This window comes from Oreochromis niloticus, linkage group LG23 (genome assembly GCF_001858045.2).
Source record: "Oreochromis niloticus isolate F11D_XX linkage group LG23, O_niloticus_UMD_NMBU, whole genome shotgun sequence".
Taxonomy (NCBI): Eukaryota; Metazoa; Chordata; class Actinopteri; order Cichliformes; family Cichlidae; genus Oreochromis; species Oreochromis niloticus.
This window is the reverse complement of record NC_031986.2, coordinates 17,970,654-17,990,078: the sequence shown is the minus strand read 5'-3', so window position 1 is coordinate 17,990,078 and position 19,425 is coordinate 17,970,654. Positions and strand designations below refer to the sequence as shown.

The 19,425-nt window shown below is 41.1% G+C and overlaps 1 protein-coding gene and 1 pseudogene across 1 annotated transcript; both read right to left on the bottom strand.

The window, feature by feature from the left end:
- Window positions 1–8,499: 8,499 nt before the first annotated feature.
- Window positions 8,500–15,062, bottom strand: LOC112841706 (NLR family CARD domain-containing protein 3-like; annotated as a pseudogene).
- Window positions 14,104–18,145, bottom strand: LOC100711385 (uncharacterized). The gene is made up of 3 exons (XM_025903259.1): window positions 17,590–18,145; window positions 17,229–17,492; window positions 14,104–14,292 (listed from the first exon to the last, which is right to left on the bottom strand). The coding sequence occupies exons 1-3, from the start codon at window positions 17,917–17,919 to the stop codon at window positions 14,104–14,106; spliced, it is 783 nt and encodes a 260-aa protein (XP_025759044.1). The 5' UTR covers window positions 17,920–18,145.
- Window positions 18,146–19,425: the final 1,280 nt, after the last annotated feature.

Genomic DNA, 19,425 nt, shown 5'->3' with positions numbered 1-19,425 from the left:
TTTGTTTTCAAACTTTTTTTTAACTAGAAGATTGCATATGTATTCAAATTGTTATGTATTTAAATGGCTATAACCTGCTACTCTAATGAACATAACAAAGCCATAATAAAATAAATGTTGCTAATACAAACAAAGGCAGTAGAATTTTAAGCATAGTTGTAAAGACAAAAGGGAATTGTGAAAATTTTACCTTATTTGAACTTGAAGATGTCTGGCTTTAACAAAATTACAGTTAGAGAATAGTGGACAATTTAAGACAATTTGACTGTACTTCAAAGTCTCTCTTTAAATCTAAGAATAAAAAGCTGAATGCTACAGGTGCAGAACAGTGTTGAGGAAACACTTTAAGAGAGTGAATGTTAGAGAAAGAGTTTCAGCCTTTCATGAAGCTGCTCTGATTTTCTGATATTTAAATTGTATTTACACTGCTGTAAACTGTATTTACAGCATTTATTTACAGCATTAATATGGCATGTGTAAGTAAGTAAGTAAGTAAAGTTTATTTATTAAGCGCTTTTCATAGACAGGCAGTCACAAATCGCTGTACACGAAAGTTAAAATAAACAGAACGTTAAGTAACAAAATAGACAATCTAAATAATACAAAAAGTTTTAAAAAAAAGAACATTTATCAACAGAAGCTTTGTTTAAACAGAAAAGTTTTGACTGTTTTTTAATGGATTCCACAGAGTCAACCAAAGTGTAGTTGTGGTCGTACACTGTTACACAGCATTGGTGCCACAGACTGAAAGGCTCTGTCCCCTTTCGTCTTCAGTAGTGTATGGGCAAAAAACAAAAAACTCTGAGTCTATGAGTGGAGACAATGAGCAGCAGTGTATTTTGTAAGAAGCTCTGATAAATAATCTGACCATGGCCAAATAACCTGGCCATTCAGTGCTCTGTATGTGAAAAAAAGAATTTTAAAACGGATTCTAAAATCTATTGGGAGCCAATGTGAAGAATATAAAATAGGAGTAATGTGAGCACGCTTGCTAGAATGAGTTAGTAGTCTGGCTGCTGCATTTTGTATAGCTTGGAGGCGAGAAAGAAATGATTTGTCCAAGCTGGTAAACAGGGCATTACAATAATCTAAACGTGATGACACAAATGCAAGAGCAATTTATTCCAGTTCAGTTAAGGAGACCATTTTTCGTAGTTTAGAAATGTTCCTTAAATGAAAGAAACATGAACCAGGCAAAGATTTTACATGCGAGTCAAGCCCCAGAGAAGAATCAAATATTACTCCAAGATTTTGAAGGAGGACAGAAAGAGGCAAGAACCTGACTGATTTCAGAATGTAGTTCAGGAGGAGCTATGATCATAGTCTCGGTCTTGTTCGTGTTTAAAACAAGGTAGTTGCTAGAAAGTCTATCAGAAACCAGAGTTAAGCACTGGACTAGGATGGACAGCCTATCGAGCTGATGAGGCTTAAAGGACATATGCAGCTGAATGTCATCGGCATAGAAATGATAAGAAATGTCACTAAAAGACTGAATAATGCCAGCAAAAAGAAAGATGTAAAAAGAAAATAATAATGGACCCAAAACTGAACCCTGTGGAACCCTGCAGGTTAAGGGGGCAATGTCAGAGGTGAACCTGTCAGTCCTAACAGAAAAGGTCCTTACTGATAAGTAGGAAGAAAACCAGTCTAAGGCAGAGCCAGATATACCAGCAAAACTTTTAGCCTGTTAAATAGGATTTTATGGTCAATGGTATCGAAGGCTGTGCTGAGATCAAGCAAAATGACCACAGAACAATTCCCTGCATCAGAAGCCATTAATAGGTCATTATAGACCCTTAGTTAAGAGAGCGGTCTCAGTGGAGTGCTGCTTTTGAAAGCCAGACTGAAAAGGGTCAGCAATCTGTAATCTGCATAGTAAGGACCTGAACTGATTTTCTACAATTTTTTCTAGTAATTTGCTTATAAATGGCTATTTTGACATAGGCCGGTAATTACTAGTAGAGCTAGGATATAGATTCTATTTTTTCAATAGAGGAGTTACCTCGGCATGTTTAAAATAGGATGGAACACAATCTTGCCTCAGTGAACTGTTGATGATGGATAGCAATGTGGGAGCGATGCTGGTGAAAGTCACAGACAGGACAGAGGGAGGCAATATATCTAAAGAGCATGATGAGGATTTCATTTTACCTATTACTGTAATTAAATCATTAAATGTGATTCAAGAAAAAGAAGTAAATGACCCAGGACACCAAGGAGCATCATAAGGGGAGGCACTTGGGTCTCAAGTCCATCACCTTATTTACAAAGTGGTTGAGAAAAGTATTACAATCTTCATCAGAAAGTAACACAGCATGCTGAGTTGGAGGAGAAACAATACTGTTGATGGTATCAAATAGAATTCTTGGGTTATTCTTATGACGATTTATAAGATTATTGAAATAAGAGGATCTAACCTCTTTCACTGACTCATTATATAAGTGAAGAAGTTCTTTGAAGTGTTCACGATGGACGCCACATACGCGTTGAAGACCACAAGTTTGATTATTTAACCAGGGTGCGCAGGAACTAACAGAGCAATGCCCAGTTTTGAAAGGAGTAACCTGATTGACAGTGGCAAGACCGTGTTCATTAAAAGACTTAATAAGGAGCTCAATATCGTCAGAAGAAGTTTTAAAATTAAAAAGACAAAACTTAGAAATGATCGAGTCATCAATAATAAAACCTTGGGGAAGAGACTGAGTTGACAGATACATTAAAAGAGAATGACTTATGTTCACTAAAAACCATCAGTCATTTAAGTTCAAGTGTTCAAGGGAAACACCATAAGTGAAGATCAAGTCCGGAGTATGCCCAGCAGTATGAGTAGGACCTGATACATGCTGAACAAAATTAAAAGAGTCCATGATGCTCTGGAACTCCTTAGTGGTACTATTTGATGAGTGTTCTGCATTAATGTTGAAGTCACCAACAATACCTTGCACATTTTAATAGTGGAAGTTAAAAATTCTTGCAAGTCTGACAGAAAAGACGCAGCAGAGCCAGGTGGACGATAAATTACGATACCGTACATATGCTGATCTCTTCCAATTTTTATCATAATCATCTCAAAAGGGTTGTAGCAGCTTGAAGAGATCATCTGGCATAAAAATTTCTTTTTAAAGATTAAAGCTGTTCCACGTCCTCGTCCAGATATCCGAGGTGCACAGAGAAATGAACAGCCTGCGGGACATAGCTCTAAAAGATGTGAGACTTCATTCTCACGCTGCCATGTCTCAGAGATAAACATAAAATCAAGCTTCTCTGCACAGAAGAAGTCATTTAAGATATAAGACTTGTTGGCAATTGACCGGGCATTAATTAACATCATTTTAACATTGCGACCCACCGGGACAGGTGTAGGGTGGCCTGGAAGAGAGTCTGCGCTATGAGGTAAACCGCACAGCAAATCAGGGTTCCTGCTGCGATGAGCCGTGGCTTTCCATGCTTTCAGATGACAGCTCGGGTGGTAAACACAGGGGGTTGTGGGGATTAATCCAGCTCCGACAAGTCTTAGGTGTATATTACCGGCAGTAGCCCAGGAATAAAGCCCCCGAAGGTCCACTTCTCTCCGAAGCCAACAAAGCAGCACAAGAAAGCAGTCTCTCTTCCCCCGCTTCCTCCGATGAGGCCTCTGAAGCAAAAATGAGCTGACCGACAAGAATGGAGGTAAACTGGGTGGTGCGCCGCGCTCAAACGGTGGTGGGAAAACAACCTTGTTTCGTTGACTCTGAAGATTATCCATAGCAAATTTGATCGCTAATAACACATGACGATCATAAATCCCAAGGGAGATGACGCCGGACAAAACTGTAGCAAAAACACTTGCACAACATGTAAAGTAAACAAACACATGGACAAAGGCAGCGGCACAGCCAAACACAGGTGCCATTTTGCCTTCTTTGTCTTGAGAGAAGTACAACTTAGATGCAGAGTGGAATTAGACACAGCTATGTGGAATTAGCTGTATGATCACTTACAAATTGAACTGACAAAAGTGTCATTCCTCTATGAGACCAAAGAAACTGAGGCACCAACCAGACCACCCAAACCCAAATCCAGCATAAAGAGGTTGAGTGAATGTGGTGTTGAAGGTGTGAAGGTGGATAAGAGTGCCAGATGAAACTCTGAAGAAGGACAGAGTGCCAGCAGGACAGTCCACATACACTGCTACTCTGTCAGGGATAGAGTAGGAGGAGGAAATGACTGTTTCTTTCCCATTGTGCCAGGCGGAATAACCATCACAGCATCGCAAACTCCAGGACTGATCATTCCTTCCAAACAAACAGTCCGTGTCTCTTCTTCTTCCAATTCCTTTGTAACTCACTGATATATGAACATCTCCTCTCCACTTAACCTCCCAGTAACAACGGCCAGTCAGACCATTTCTACATAGCAGCTGAGGCCAGTGGCCAAATCTGTCTGGATGATCAGGATATGACTGATCCTTATACATATACGTCACCATTCTGTTGTTATCAGACAGTTTGAGATTTCCATTTACTGTGTTTGTGTCAAGTGTGAGTTCACAGGAATCTGATAGAGATAAGAAAGACAATCCAGCTTCAGTTACTGATGCATCTGTTCATTGATTGACACTCTGATGACTCCTGATATCAGAGATGTGAATGAGTGATGATAATGGTTAAATATACAGCTTTTTTTTCATTATACAAATACTTACACTTCCTCAGACCTGGTCTCAACCATTGAACTTCAGCAGGCTTCATTCTGAAAGAAAGGGGTGGGGGGAATAAAGGCTGATCCAAGTCACTTACTTATGACACATTTAAAACAAGAGTTGAACCAAAGTGCTTTCCAAGTAAGGTAGATGTATTAACAATTCTGGGTCTTGTCCCAGAAATCAGGTGTAGCTAAAATCCATTGTGTTAACCCTCAACTCTGGAAACTCTGGGTTTTTTGTTCCACAAAGAAAGTTCACTTATCTTTCTTTCAGTTACTTTAGTGTCACAGAGTCTTTACCAGCCTGCTCACTGGCAGTCATTCTCAACCAAATTTGTCTCTCTCTGACTAATGATATTCATTGACATGCATTCACATTTCTCAGTTCACTGGATTTAAATGGATGCTCATGGTGACCATGGGCATCCAGATATCTGAATTCCACTGATGATTTTTTTGTCATACCTGCAAACATTCTGAATTCAAGCTAAACATAATTAGAATGAAACTAATTTAATCAGCTGTTCAGGAACTGAAAGAGTTTCCATAATCTCAGAGTTTAGAGTTAGACAAGAAGCTCTGGAAGCTCTCTGGCTAGCTCTGGTAGAATATGTTAATAGAAAACGAGTGAATCTAGCTAAAGACAACTGATTCAAAACCATGAAAAAAGGAAGAAAAAAAAACAAAAACAAAAACAAACAAACAAACAAAAAAAAAAAAAACACAATACAAGTTTATTTGAAAATGTTAATCCAGATTTTAAATTTTGAAGAGCTGAATCAGTTGAAGAGGTGAATAAATCCTGACCTGAGAGTTTCCAGTGAACAGTTTGGACTTTTCAATCCCTCAGACAGAAGCTTCATTCCTAAATCCTGCAGGGTGGTGTTACTCAGGTCCAGCTCTCTCAGACTGGAGGACTGGGAGGTGAAAACTGAGGACAAAGCTTCACAGCTTCTCTCTGTCAAGTTACAGCCATTCAGTCTGACAAGACAATCAAAAAGGAGACATTCTTGATTTAACAGGTCCGGCTGTAACAAAGACAGTAATTGAACTCAGCCTTCCAAAAAATGTGGTTAATCAACATTAATTCATGACTTAACTTTTTTACATAAGCCCAGGTACGTTTGGATAGTTTTTCCCCCCTTAATAACTAAATGGTACATAGCTTCCTCCCACACAACAGGACATGTTTGGATAACTGGTGAATTTAAATTGACTGTAGGTGCAGATGTGAGCCTGAATTATTGTCATTTTCTCTGTGTTAGCCCTGTGGTAGATTTGTGACATTTTTAGGGTGTGCACACTCTCTTGTCCAAAGTTAGCAAGGATGGGCTTCATCCACCCTGTGATTCTGAAATAATATACACCCTTGGAAAAAGAGAAGTGAGTTTTGTTGGTGACAGAGCTGCCTTCTGTCTTGTCGAACTCTGTTTCCTGTTAGCCTGGTAGGGTGTGGCTAACTGAACAGCAGTGTTGGGGAACAAACAGACATGATATTTAAACTTCTCTGTGTGATTTCATATCTGTGTTCAGTACTTAAGAGATATAATTAGAAAAAAAAAAAAAGATCTCAAAGAAGTCATTAAAAAATAAACTACAACTTGATCTGACCTGAGAGTTTCCAGTGAACAGTTTGGACTTTTCAGTCCCTCAGACAGAAGCTTCATTCCTGAATCCTGCAGGGTGGTGTTACTCAGGTCCAGCTCTCTCAGACTGGAGGACTGGGAGGTGAGAACTGAGGACAGAGCTTCACAGCTTCTCTCTGTCAAGTTATAGCCATTCATCCTGACGAGACAATCAAGATTCTTTTTTCATATATTGTTTTGTTAGATGTTTTCTCATTGTGCATTTAATTACCATCATTACTAAATTCATAATAAATTTATTCTGCATCAGTTAGCATTTACATATAACTGATACTAGAAAACAAATGGTTTGACTTAAATTATTTTTCTGCAGTTATAATTAGCTCATAATTAATCTCCTCCACCTCCTAAATGGGAAGAACAGAACAACCTGTGTAACAACATCACCTCTAAAGTAGAGGTGATGTTGTTACATTTATTTACAGGAAAACTGGTGGTCTTAAAATATGTTTTCGTTAAATTTAAATTCAATTTTCATACATTTCACTTAGAATAAGTTGTTAACATTTAATATATGGTTTGTAAATAGAAGAAAATTACAAAAGTGTAGAAAAAGCTATGAACACTTCAGAAGCAGGCTTATATTTATTCTGGATGTGAAAAAAAGGTTATATGTAAAGCTTCAATAATACAGCTCTTGTCAAACAGCACCAACCATTTGTATCACATTTTTAATCTAAATCTTGAAGTTGATAACTTGCTGCTACAAGATGAAAATGGGATCTGATCAAAACGAATTTATCCTCAGCTAGATGTTTGTGTGGAAGATGCCCCCCCCCAAAAAAAAAAAATTCCACAAAGTGATTGTTTACAGTATAGATTCCTGCTGTGAAGCTGGGTCTGAACTTCAGGAAACTAGCTGACCAGCGCATGTGAGTATGTATTCAATGCATTAATGCAGACCTTCCCAAAGTGTGGGGGGGGGCGCAGAGCCATTGCAGGGGGGGCGCGGCATGAAAAGCGAAAAAACAAAAAACAACGCTTGGACACTGCTAGCACGGGGCGCCCACACAAACGCAAAGCAGGAGAAGAAGCATCGCTGAATATGTTTCCAAACCAACTTCATTCTAAGCCAAAGACTAGAAAATATGGTGAAGCATGTCTTCCCTTTGGTTTCACCTGCACAAGTGCCAAGGTAGGTCTCCCCTGCAGAATTGGTTTTCCCAGAGTTGGGAGCACGCGCTGGGCTCTACAAATCACGGACAAACAGTATCCCACATTCTTGATTTTTAGTTCACAAACACTTGTTGTAATGACTAACTACTCCTGACATTTTGGAGATGTTAGCTCTTTATACAGTAAAGTTAAAGCGGGATAAAAATAACATCAGGCTGATCCTGCCACAATTTGTTCCCCCTGTCTAAATCACGGACAAACAGTATCCCACAGTTGTTTATGTATTTAAACCCATTTTGCACAGAGAGGCATTTGTTGACAAATGTATTGATAGCAATGTTGAATATTACACAGGAAAAAAACAACTACATGTAAAATAATCACAGCGTGACTCCTCTGCCTTTGTAAATGGAGGGACAGTAACTGCGTGTGTGTATGTAAGCGTGTAAAACCTGAAGATAGATTAACAGTATTTTGTCTCTGACTATCTGCCATTCTGCAATTCATCTCATGTAAACAATAACGTGGCGCACAGCGTGACGTGAAAAAAAAAAAAGGCGCATACCTTTGACGTTGCGGGACAAACTCTGTATTCCTCGTCCACACTTAAACGCAAAAAAGGAGTTTTAAAAAAAATCTCCGTTTTCGGTGAATCAAAACACCGTTTACGTGTGGACGAAACAGCTGCGTTTAAAAAAAAAAAACAAAACAACGCAGTGTAGGTGCGGATGTAGCGTAAAAGAGTTAGTAGTTTATTTTCTTACTACCTGTAATTTATTGCAGATTACTTGTATTTGCTTAATTGTTTACTAAATGTTTGAGGTGTGAAATAAACCACAATGGAGCAAAATATGGGTGGGTGCGTGTGCGTGCGCACGTGCACGCGCGAGAAGGGCGGGGGGGTGCGAACATTTTTCTTGTAAAACAAAGGGGGGCCCAGCAAAAAAAGTTTGGGAACCACTGCATTAATGAATGTAAAAGTTATTTAAAGAAATACTGTGATGTTAAGGTGTACAAAGGATTGAAATCAGAATCAGTAAATATATTTGTGAAATTACACAGCTTTGATGGAGGCTTTGGCCACTGGCAGGAGCCTCAGAAGAGCTTCCTCTGATGCAGAGTATTTCTTTAGGTCGAACACATCCAGCTTTTTTTTTGATGACAGCAAGATGAAGGCCAGAGCTGACCACTGAGCAGGAGACAATTTATCTGTGGAAAGACTTCCTGAACTCAGGGACTGTTGGATGTCCTCCACTAGAGAATGATCATTCAGTTCATTCAGACAGTGGAACATATTGATGATTCTTTCTGCAGACAGATTCTCACAGAGCTTCTCCTTGATATACTGGACCACCTTCTGATTGGTCTGTAAACTACATCCTGTCTGTGTTGGGAGGTCTTGTAGGAGAGCCTGATTGGTCTGCAGGGAAAGACCCAGGAGGAAGCGGAGAAACAGGTCCAGGTGTCCGTTTGGACTCAGTAAGGCCTTGTCAACAGTACTTTGGTAGAAGTGCGTCTCTGTACATTCTCTTATTTCAGACGTATTGGAGGTTGTTTCTTGATCTTGCAACAGATTGACTCCAGTGTTGAAGAAAGTCAGATGGACATGAAGAGCAGCCAGAAACTCCTGAATGCTCAGATGGATGAAGCAGAAAACCTTGTCTTGGTACAGTCCTCTCTCTTCTTTAAAGATCTGTGTGAACACTCCTGAGTAAACTGAAGCTGTTCTGATGTCAATTCCACACTCTCTCAGGTCTGATTCATAGAAGATCAAGTTTCCTTTCTGCAGCTGTTCAAATGCCAGTTTTCCCAGAGCCTCAATGATTGCTGTGGTCTTTGGATTCCAGTGTGGATCTGTTTCACCCCCTTCATCATACTTGACCTTCTTCACTTTGGCCTGAACCACCAGGAAGTGGATGTACATATCAGTCAGGGTCTTCGGCAGCTCTCCTCCCTCTCTGGTTTTTAGTGCATCCTCCAGAACTGTAGCAGTGATCCAGCAGAAGACTGGGATGTGGCACATGATGTGGAGGCTCCGTGATGTCTTGATGTGAGAGATGATCCTGCTGGCCTGCTCCTCATCTTTGAATCTCTTCCTGAAATACTCCTCTTTCTGTGGGTCAGTGAACCCTCTGACCTCTGTTACTATGTCAACACACCTAGGAGGGATCTGACTGGTTGCAGCAGGTCGTGTGGTTATCCAGAGGTGAGCATTAGGTAGGAGGTTCCCCCTAAAGAGGTTTGTCAGCAGCACATCCATTGAAGCGGACTTTCTAGGGTCAGTTAGGATTTCAGTGTTGTGGAAGTCCAGAGGAAGTCGACACTCATCCAGACCATCAAAGATAAATACAATCTTGAAATCTTCAAAGCTGCAGATTCCTGCTTCTTTGGTTTCAGCAAAGAAGTGATGAACAAGTTCCACCAAGCTAAATTGCTTCTCTTTCAGCACATTTAGCTCCCTAAAAGTGATTGGAAATGTGAACTGGATGTCCTGGTTGGCTTTTCTCTTCTGCCCAATCCAGAGTGAACTTCTGTGTTAATACTGTTTTACCAATGCCAGCAACTCCCTTTGTAAGAAATGTTCTAATTGGTTTATCTCTTCCAGTTGAGGCTTTAAAAAAAATCTTCTTGTCTGATTGTTGTTTCTGGTCTGTCTTGTTTCCTGGAGGCCAAATCAATCTGTCTGACCTCATGTTCATCGTTGACCTCTGCAGTCCCTCCCTCTGTGATGTAGAGCTCTGTGTAGATCTGATTCAGAAGGGTTGAGTTTCCTGGTTTAGCAATCCCTTCAAATACACACTGGAATTTCTTTTTCAGCTTAGATTTAAGTTTACGCTGACAAACTGCAGTCAAAGTTTCTGAAAAACAAACAAAACCAAATAAGATTGATTAATAAATTATTCTGTAAATAGTCTAACGTTTCAGTCTACTAAAGAATGAGTGTTTGAACATAAGTTGGTCTATCTGCTTACAGATTAATAAATATTCAATGTATCTAGTAACTAAAATCTTTAGAGAAATCTGCTTACTATTCTGTAGACAGTCAGCCAACTGCTCCTGTTTCATTCTCCTCAGAAAGTGCGTTGTGATCCTCAAAAATGCATCTCTGGTGCTGCTGCTCTCCTCGTCCTCATCCTCCAAGAAATCCCCATCCTTCAACTGATTTTCAAAGTGTTCTGGACAATCTGAGCTCAGAAGCTTTTGCATCTTCTCTAGCTCTTTCCGAATGAAAGTAAAAATTTCTGACTTGAGCATCTGGAAATGAAAGAAACTTAATTTTTAATTTAAACTGGCAGACTGCAGAGTCTAAAAGCCTGCAAGTCTAAACAGAGAATTGTGGACTATTTTAATAGCTGAAAAGTAAGTTTCGATATATACCCACCCAAAATATGGTATTTAACTGTTTACGCTCCCCCAAAGCAGACAGATCCCCGGAAACATTTGAGCTCTTCTGCAGAAGTCTGTGGAAAAAACATAATGTTTAAGGGAACTTAATGATTCAACTCTGTGCAGAACGTTTTAAGAAGCAAATGATGAGATTTTTTCAGAGAGTTTTCCAGACATGAGGATGTGCAAAGCTACTGCTGTTTACCCTTCAAAGGAAGGACACAATGTGACATAGCTCTGTACAGGAAATATAAGAAGCTGGTGGATCATTGTCAGAAGCAAGGAGAGCTTGCTTTATACATGTAGAGCATAGAGGCTTTGCCGCATCAAGAGTATTGATCTGCAGAGCATCATGCAAAGAGTACAGCCATCAGAAGCCTACTGAAAAGGTTTTACACCATGATGGATCATAAGGTTAGACATGTTAGGTTGGCTGTTTAGAGATGAAATATCATATTAAATTGTGTTAATATTGGTATAAATATTTAGGCATGCCACATGCTAGTCTCCAATGACGACCTAGTAGGGAACTACAAGAGGTCAGATTTACAACAAAGCAATATTTTTTCAAAATATGCAAGAAACCTTTTCCTGCTAAAGGTGGACACAACATACTTGTGTTATGGAAAAAATCTAGTTCATCCTTACGTTTAGATTTATGTGTTTAGAATCTTACTGTATGATTTTTTTTTTTTTTTTTATAACCTTTGCCTGCTTAAGATGAAGCAAGTATGTGTCAACATGACCTTGTGAAAACTGCTTAGCTAGGCCTAACAATGTTCCACTATGTTATCTGCTAACTGTTTTGCTCAGAAGGATGAAGCTCATGAAGATAGTGGGAGTCTTCTGTTCAGCAACAGCCCGGGTTGGACAAAAGACTGTCGTAACTGAAAAGATACACAGAGTTTGTGCAATGTTATAAAAGGGGCGCTGCAATGCCCCGAGGTTAGAACGCCCATTACTATGAACTTGTTATGTTTTGATGTGTCTGTGTGTTCTCCTGTGTGCAGTATTAAATAGTTTGATCACAGCTCTTTCAGTGTTGCAGACTTTATTTACAAAATTCCACGAGACGTGTTTCCTCACTTGAGGGAATAAGACTATGAGCTACAACCAGGCTATAAAGGAGGGGACACTAACAGTTGGTGATGTGGGAATGAAAACCAAAAATGCTTACTGCACTTGCTACTTCACTCCATATGAGGGGAAGAGCAAAATGTAAATGGAAAAAGCTTGACCTTGAGAACACATCTCGCATATTAGATTCTTTTCAGTGGCATCCTGTTAAATCTATAATCAAATTTTAAATTCTACTCCTCACAAACAAGGCCTTGAATAATCAGGCCCGATCTTATCTTAAAGACCTCACAGTACCACATCACCCCCCCCCCCAAAAAAAAAACCAAAAAACAAAAACAAAAAAAAAAAAAACCCACACACCACCAAAAGGAGCCATATATACACTGCAATCTTAGAGTACTTGTGGTTCCGTACAGTATTTATAGGAACAATAGGAGGCAGAGTCTTCACCTTTCTTTTGTGGAACCAGCTGATAGTTTGGGAGCTGACAGACACCCTTACTAGACTACTTTTAATAGGATGAAAACACTCCTTTTTGATAAAGCATAGAGTTAGTCCTAGATCAGGTGATGCCGAATCCTCCCAACAGTCCCCGTCAGTCTGGAGCTCCATGCAAGATCTTGCCTTATTGGGTGAGGATGATTAGAAGAAAGGTGGTGGATGAGCTCAAAACTACACAGGAGGAGATTGCTAATGATCTGAAGGCAGCTGGAACCAGAGTCACCACGTATGCCATTGATAACACACTAAGCTGCCACACTACTTTGTCCTGGTTCCTCAACACTTTGTTTTATATCCCTGCTCTAATCAAGGTAAACTTTTTATATATATTTAATGCTTACCGTACATCGGGATGTTGTTCATCTTTAAACACAGCAGGTTTATCCATAGACTGCTCACTTTTCATGGACACACAACTATGTTTAGAGCACTCTGCTCTCTGTTGCTGCATCCTGATAAAAACTAAAAAGACAAAAAAAAAGAAAGAAAAAATATTCCATCAGATTAAATATAACTCATTTGGAAAATAATTGTTGGCTTTATGTCTCTGCAGTCTGAACTCTGAGACAGGAAAAGCAGAATTGTTGAACATGCTGTAAAAATCCTTGATACACAGCTAATAGAACAAGTAAAAAAAAAAAGAAAAGAAAAAAAGACTAAAGCAAAAGAATACCATTCCTCTGTGGAACAGAAATGAGTGATAATCAAAACCTGCTTTTTTCTAGCTAGCTAGGGATCTGAAATCATTAAAGTGAAATAAAGGTTGGAGTGTAACATAGTTTGCTTTGGTTACATCGTTTATTAGTTTGAAAATTTTAGGCTGATGATGAACTAATTTGACTTCAGAGGATCTCAAAGCTTTAACAGAGGAAGTGTTAAAGTGTAACATCTGTTTAGCAGGAAGAGAAAATGAGACCCAAGCTGAGCAAAACATTAAAATCTTACTTGCTCTATGTAACTGGTAAACTTTAGTTTTACATTTAAGCCACAGTCTTAAAATAATTTTTTCCCACCCCAGATGGTTGTCCTCATTTAGACTGTGGCTCCGATCACTACCTTGAAACTCCAGCACGCTAAGTGGACGTCACCTAGGTCGCCCAGGCTGGACAGGAAACAGCTCACAGACAATGGACGCCGCCAAGAATTCCAACTTGCTTTGTTGAATTGTTTTGCCCTACTAGCTGATCTAGATGAAGTGGATGAAGAAGAGCAAAAAATTGCAGAGGAAAGCATCCTTCACGACGTCGCCCAATTTGCTCAACCATATGGCCACCAGATCAGTTTCGAGAAGACCTTACTACTGACGGGTCGCCAGGCACCGTGCATCTCAAAGGCGTGAAAATTGAACAAGCGCAGGAATCCAAATACTTCGGCTCACTGGTGCAAGAAAAGAAAGTGGCATCAATAGCTGAAATACAGTCAAGAATCGGTCAATTGGCGGCTTTTGCCTCCCTCCGATGGTGAATCTGGAAGAACACAAACGTCACCCTCATCACCAAAATCTGCCTGTAATGCACACTGGTATTGCCCATTCTTCTCTATGGATCTGCGGTCTGGGTCATCCTCAAGCACGACCTCAACAAACTCGAGGTCTTCCAAATGCGCTGTTTGCGTCAGATTCTCCAATTGTCCCTCTGTGACCATCTCAGCAACAGCGTGATACGTAGTCAATGTCACCAGCAGCCCAATGTCACCAGGAAGCCAGGAAGAGCTGATCCAGAAGGGACGACTGCAATGGTTTGGCCACATCTGCCACATGAGCAACCATCACCTGCCATATCGCCTTCTGATGCAGCAACACCCTGCTCTCAAAAACTGACATAGATGTAACACTGTCTGTAGTAACAGTGATCTCTTGGGTGTAGAGCGGCAAGCAGGGCTAGCGGGTGTGCACCAGGAAGTTAATCAGACCACTCAGAGGCTAGTCAGGTACCAATAACTAACAAGACTATACTAGCCAGGTCTCCGAGGCAGTACTATAGCTGGTCTAGATGTCCTGAACACAGGTACCTGAGTTATACTGTTACAAGGGTAAGGTCTTCCTCACTCACAGGTGAGGAGACAGCAACATGCTTGTCTCTAATGGCTATGGGCCGCACACTCTCTAGGGGTCTCCTCTCCTACCACAAGTGGAAAGACATCCCCTAGTGGTGCTATGCCGCAACAACGGTTGTTACACTGTGTACCTGGATTTAGGAATTAAGTACTCAAAGTTTTAAAAACATGTTTAGCGCTATCTTCTGTCAGTACGTAACATGACAGTTGCTGTCATTAGACTGCCAATAGCATTACATTAGTTTATGTTAGTTAATGTGGCAGCACGAGGTGGGAATAAAGTAAATACTCTTCACAGTTTAAAAGACAACGCCACCCTGGGAATTTCACCCAGAGAATACTGGAAGTAACACTAAATCACCAAAAAGGCACTTAGGTTCGCTATACTCAGTACAGAGACGAGGTTCAATGATAAAACAGTTTAACAATTTATTAATAATTATTTAAAACAACGTATAAAAGCACAATCATAAATATCAATGTACAAATATGCTTAAAAGAGGTATTCAGAGCTGAGGCTTACCAGTGGAGGGGCAGGGATGCCACGCACAAACTAAAAAAAAGAAAAGAAAACAAGTGCAGCACACTATCACACACTCACACTAATAAACTAAACAAGGCAGGTGTGTACACTCAAAGGATCCCACGACCAAAGCACCCTAGTCTCCTCCACGTCGGCGCTCCGCATCTGAATAAAAGAAACAAAGAAAATTTTAATATATTACAACAAAACTAATATGGAACGCTGGGGGATAACCCAACTGCAGGACCACACTGGTGATCTGCAGCTAGAAAAAGGGCCTCCCACCAGTGGCGTAACAAAAACCCAAACTACAAATCAAAAACAACAGAAAAACAACATACAATCTAGATAAAACTTTAAAATCTGGAGCAAACGGAATTGCCGTATTGCTGCAACTTGCCGTCTGCCCGACTATAAATTAACACTAGAATTACTGAGCCTTTTTTCCCCTGGTGCAAGTCCCTACTACTAGATTTACTGGCCTGCGCAAATTTGCGTAAATTCCCCCCGACCTTAACACCTCTTGGCACCCCGCTGATATTTTCACAGGTCTTCAGCTCCATTGTTCTCCTGCTTTTGTTGTGCAAACACACCCTCCCCCAACCCCTAACCATGAGAGATTCAAGTTTTTCCTTCCCTGCAAGGCTACTTTCCTTCCTTACCTGCCTGCATGCCTGTCCATAAACCTATATACACAGAGTTGTACATATATTTATATAGCCACACCTTATATAATATGCATAAAGTCTAGTTATACACACACACACATAAAAAAAAATGTTTGTATAGTGCACTTTCTATACCTTGCTCTGTCCACTTTTTTGCAATGACAATGCAGATTTTCCACTTGTGGGACAAATAAATGCAGATTTGCTGTGTGTGTGTGTGTGTGTGTGTGTGTGTGTGTGTGTGTGTGTGTGTGTGTGTGTGTGTGTGTGTGTGTGTATATATAACATTGGCATTTGTTTACTCAGATCCAAGGCAGGCCAAACCTCTGTGTTACAACCTACATACAAAAGACAGACATTCACAATATATGGGTACACAAGTCTGTTTTATTTCAGTGTTTCAAACTTTACAGCGTTTGCAGACCCAGTGTCCATCATCCCTGCATTTGGCACAGGTGAATTTCTTACATGTTGCACAGGTAAATCTGCTGCGATTCCTGTTGCAGCTCTCTTGCACCTGGCACTGCGTTGTCTTTACAGTCCCTGGCACAGCAGCTGCAGCAGCCTGCCTCTGTGCTAAGATTTCCTTGTGCTGCATGAATCTGCTACGAAGTTGCTGAGCTAGAAGACGCAGAAACAATCTTCTTTTGCCTGTCCACCCTGTACATGCCTTGTACAAAATGTAGGCATTCACTGCCGCCAGGTCCAGCATATTGTAGAAAACCGCTACTGGCCACCTGCGTGTTGCTGATCTTACAGAATACATCCGTGCCATTTGGTCCAACACGTCTACACCACACTGTAAAAGCAGAGCGAGAGAGTCATGAGTATATGTTTTTTCTATAGGCCTGTATAGCACACATCAGAAAACATTGTAGCACTGGTGTAAAATTGTACACACATTCACATACCTTCATGTGGTTGTAGTCTGTGATCGTGTTGGGTTTCCTCTTTCTGCCGTCACGTCTTGGTGCATGGAACTTAGAACACACACAGTCTTGTTTTTTTTTAGGTGCATAAATTGTCAAGGAGACACTGCCACTTCTAAGCACTGAAGTGGAGAATACCTCTCGCTTTGCAGTATCTTTTGCAAGTTGAGGAAGTTCACGCCGGACTTTATTCACCGTGCCCAGTAATGTTGTTTTGCGCTGCAGCAGTCTGTGCGACAGTGACAGTGAAGTAAAGAAATTGTCCGTTGTGACATTTCTTCCACCATCCAAAAACTGCTCCATCAGTTTCATGACCACGTTCTCTGCCAGCCTCTCTCCCTTCTGATGACTGGGGTCCTTTCCCAAGTAAGGAGATGCACTGCAGACATATTTGGTGTCCAAATCCGTGGCCATCCAGAACTTGATCCCAAATTTGTCTGGCTTGGTTGCAATATACTGTGTGAATGGACAACGAACCTTGGTAGGGAACAGCTGTTCATCTATGGTCATGTGTTCCCCTGGAGTGAAACTCTTAGCACAGTTCTCGTTGAAGCGTGTCCAGATGTCGGAGATCACTGCAAATTTGTCTGTTTTCACCCGTTCTGCCCACGTGTCCCTGTCATCAAATCGAAGGTGTTGCATAATTGAAATTAATCTCTCGGGGCATTGTCTCTTTGATTAGTGGCACCAGAAAACTTTCTGACCAGCAATCCACAATGGCACCAACAGGACACATGATTGCTCTTACAAACAGGATTGAAATGGATGCCATAAGTTCATGAACTGCCAAATTCCAGTCCGGCTCTGTTCTGCGGGCTTGATGTACCGTGCACTCTCTGATGGTCTGCAGCATTCCCACGTCTAACAGGCAAAGGAAGCTTTGGAGCACACTTGTAACTTTACGCTGTCGGAAGATAAACAAATAGAAAATGGTAAATTTACATGAACCTCACTCTAAATGGGTTTATATAAATATCATATCTAATATGGCAGTGACAAACCTTAGCAGACTCTGTGGGTCCAGCTTGCGCAGTGAAGCACGAACGATTTGCTTCTGCACTGGGCATTCCAATGTCCTCCTCAACCCACACAGTGCCGTCTTTTGCCGTGTGGTTCTGGCTGGGCTTCCCAGTACCACGGGGCCTCTTCCGTGGAGGCATGTTGGGTTCTTGTTCCGTCTCATTTTCAGATTCTTCTGAAGAGGTATCAGTGGCCTGCTGGACAAATGAAACCTCTCCTCCATCAGAATCTGCTTCGTCCATTTCCCGAAGTAAGGCCAAAGCCTGTTGCGTGGAGAGGTTCTTCCTGCGTGGCAGTGATACGGAGGCCATCCTGATGTGCGTTCTCAGAAATGCGAACAAGAAATGATTCTCCGGCCTGGGTCGGTCTGCTTTTATGCACAGCACTGTGCTGTAGGCAAGCAATGCCACTCCGTCACATACACAGTGACGATGGAACAATGGAAGATCTGTGCTGAGAGTCAAGGAAGGTGTGAATGTGTGTCTTTTATATTTGCAGGTCAGTCAATGTGTGGGATATTTTGTATAGATACGGCAGGCATTTCTGAAAGTTGTAACACAGAGGTTTGGCCTGCCTTGGATCTGAGCAACTCTGAGTGAGCAAATGCAAATGTGCCAGGCCTCAAGGACAACGGGTGGTTTGTACAACAAAAGCTGTAGGAGAAACAAGCTGACAACCTGTGAAAATCTCAGCAGGGGTGCTTAACACCTCGGGACTTGCACCAGAAAATAAAAAAGCCAGTAATTCTAGGGGGTGTTGGGTTTAGGGAAGTTACGCAAATTTGCGCAGGATATCATCCAGTCAATCAATATGCACGCCAGCCGACTCCCATAACAGGTGTTGTGCCAAAAAGTGATTGCCGTCCGCGGGAGCGCGCGCAGCTACTTAAAGCTGCAGCGCCCGGATTACTTGCGTTGCCAGCTACTTCCGTGCCACTGATATAACGTGGGGGAAAAAAAAAAAAAAAAAAAAAAAACCAAAAAAAACATTTATGCCTTTGTTATAAGGCAAAGGTATGCATTTATGGAACTTTAAAGTTTCTTGTAACCGAATTGTGACGCTTATCAGAAGGTTGCTTTCAGTGTGTAGCGCTGTCACGAATGACTACACGCATCACGATGGAATAATTAATGCCTACAGGTTTAGTATGTCTACTCTTGTTGTTCATATTTGTTATAAGACTATTGTTTTAACTACTATTCGATAAAGACCTATTGTGCCAGTATCACCATGACTCTCTCTTGTTTGTTCAGAATAACGACTGAGAACATGGCATTTTAACGCTACCAAAAAGTGATTGTGGCCTACAACTTGTCACTGAAACAATATTTCGGCTTCAAACTTGTTGGATATATTCCAGAAGGGTTACATGTCATATATTATGGTAAATGGTAAATGGCCTGTATTTATATAGCGCTTTACTAGTCCCTAAGGACCCCAAAGCGCTTTACATATCCAGACATCCACCCATTCTCACACACACATTCACACACTGGTGATGGCAAGCTACATAGTAGCCACAGCCACCCTGGGGCGCACTGACAGAGGCGAGGCTGCCGGACACTGGCGCCACCGGGCCCTCTGACCACCACCAGTAGGCAACGGGTGAAGTGTCTTGCCCAAGGACACAACGACCGAGACTGTCCGAGCTGGGGCTCGAACCGGCAACCTTCCGATTACAAGGCGAACGCCCAACTCTTGAGCCACGAAACTCTGAAATGCATGTGGTGTAGATTGGCTATAATCTAATCTTTTATAAACCACCATCTCCCTCTGGATGCAGTTAATAAGGTGTGACAATTGTTTAATATTACTAG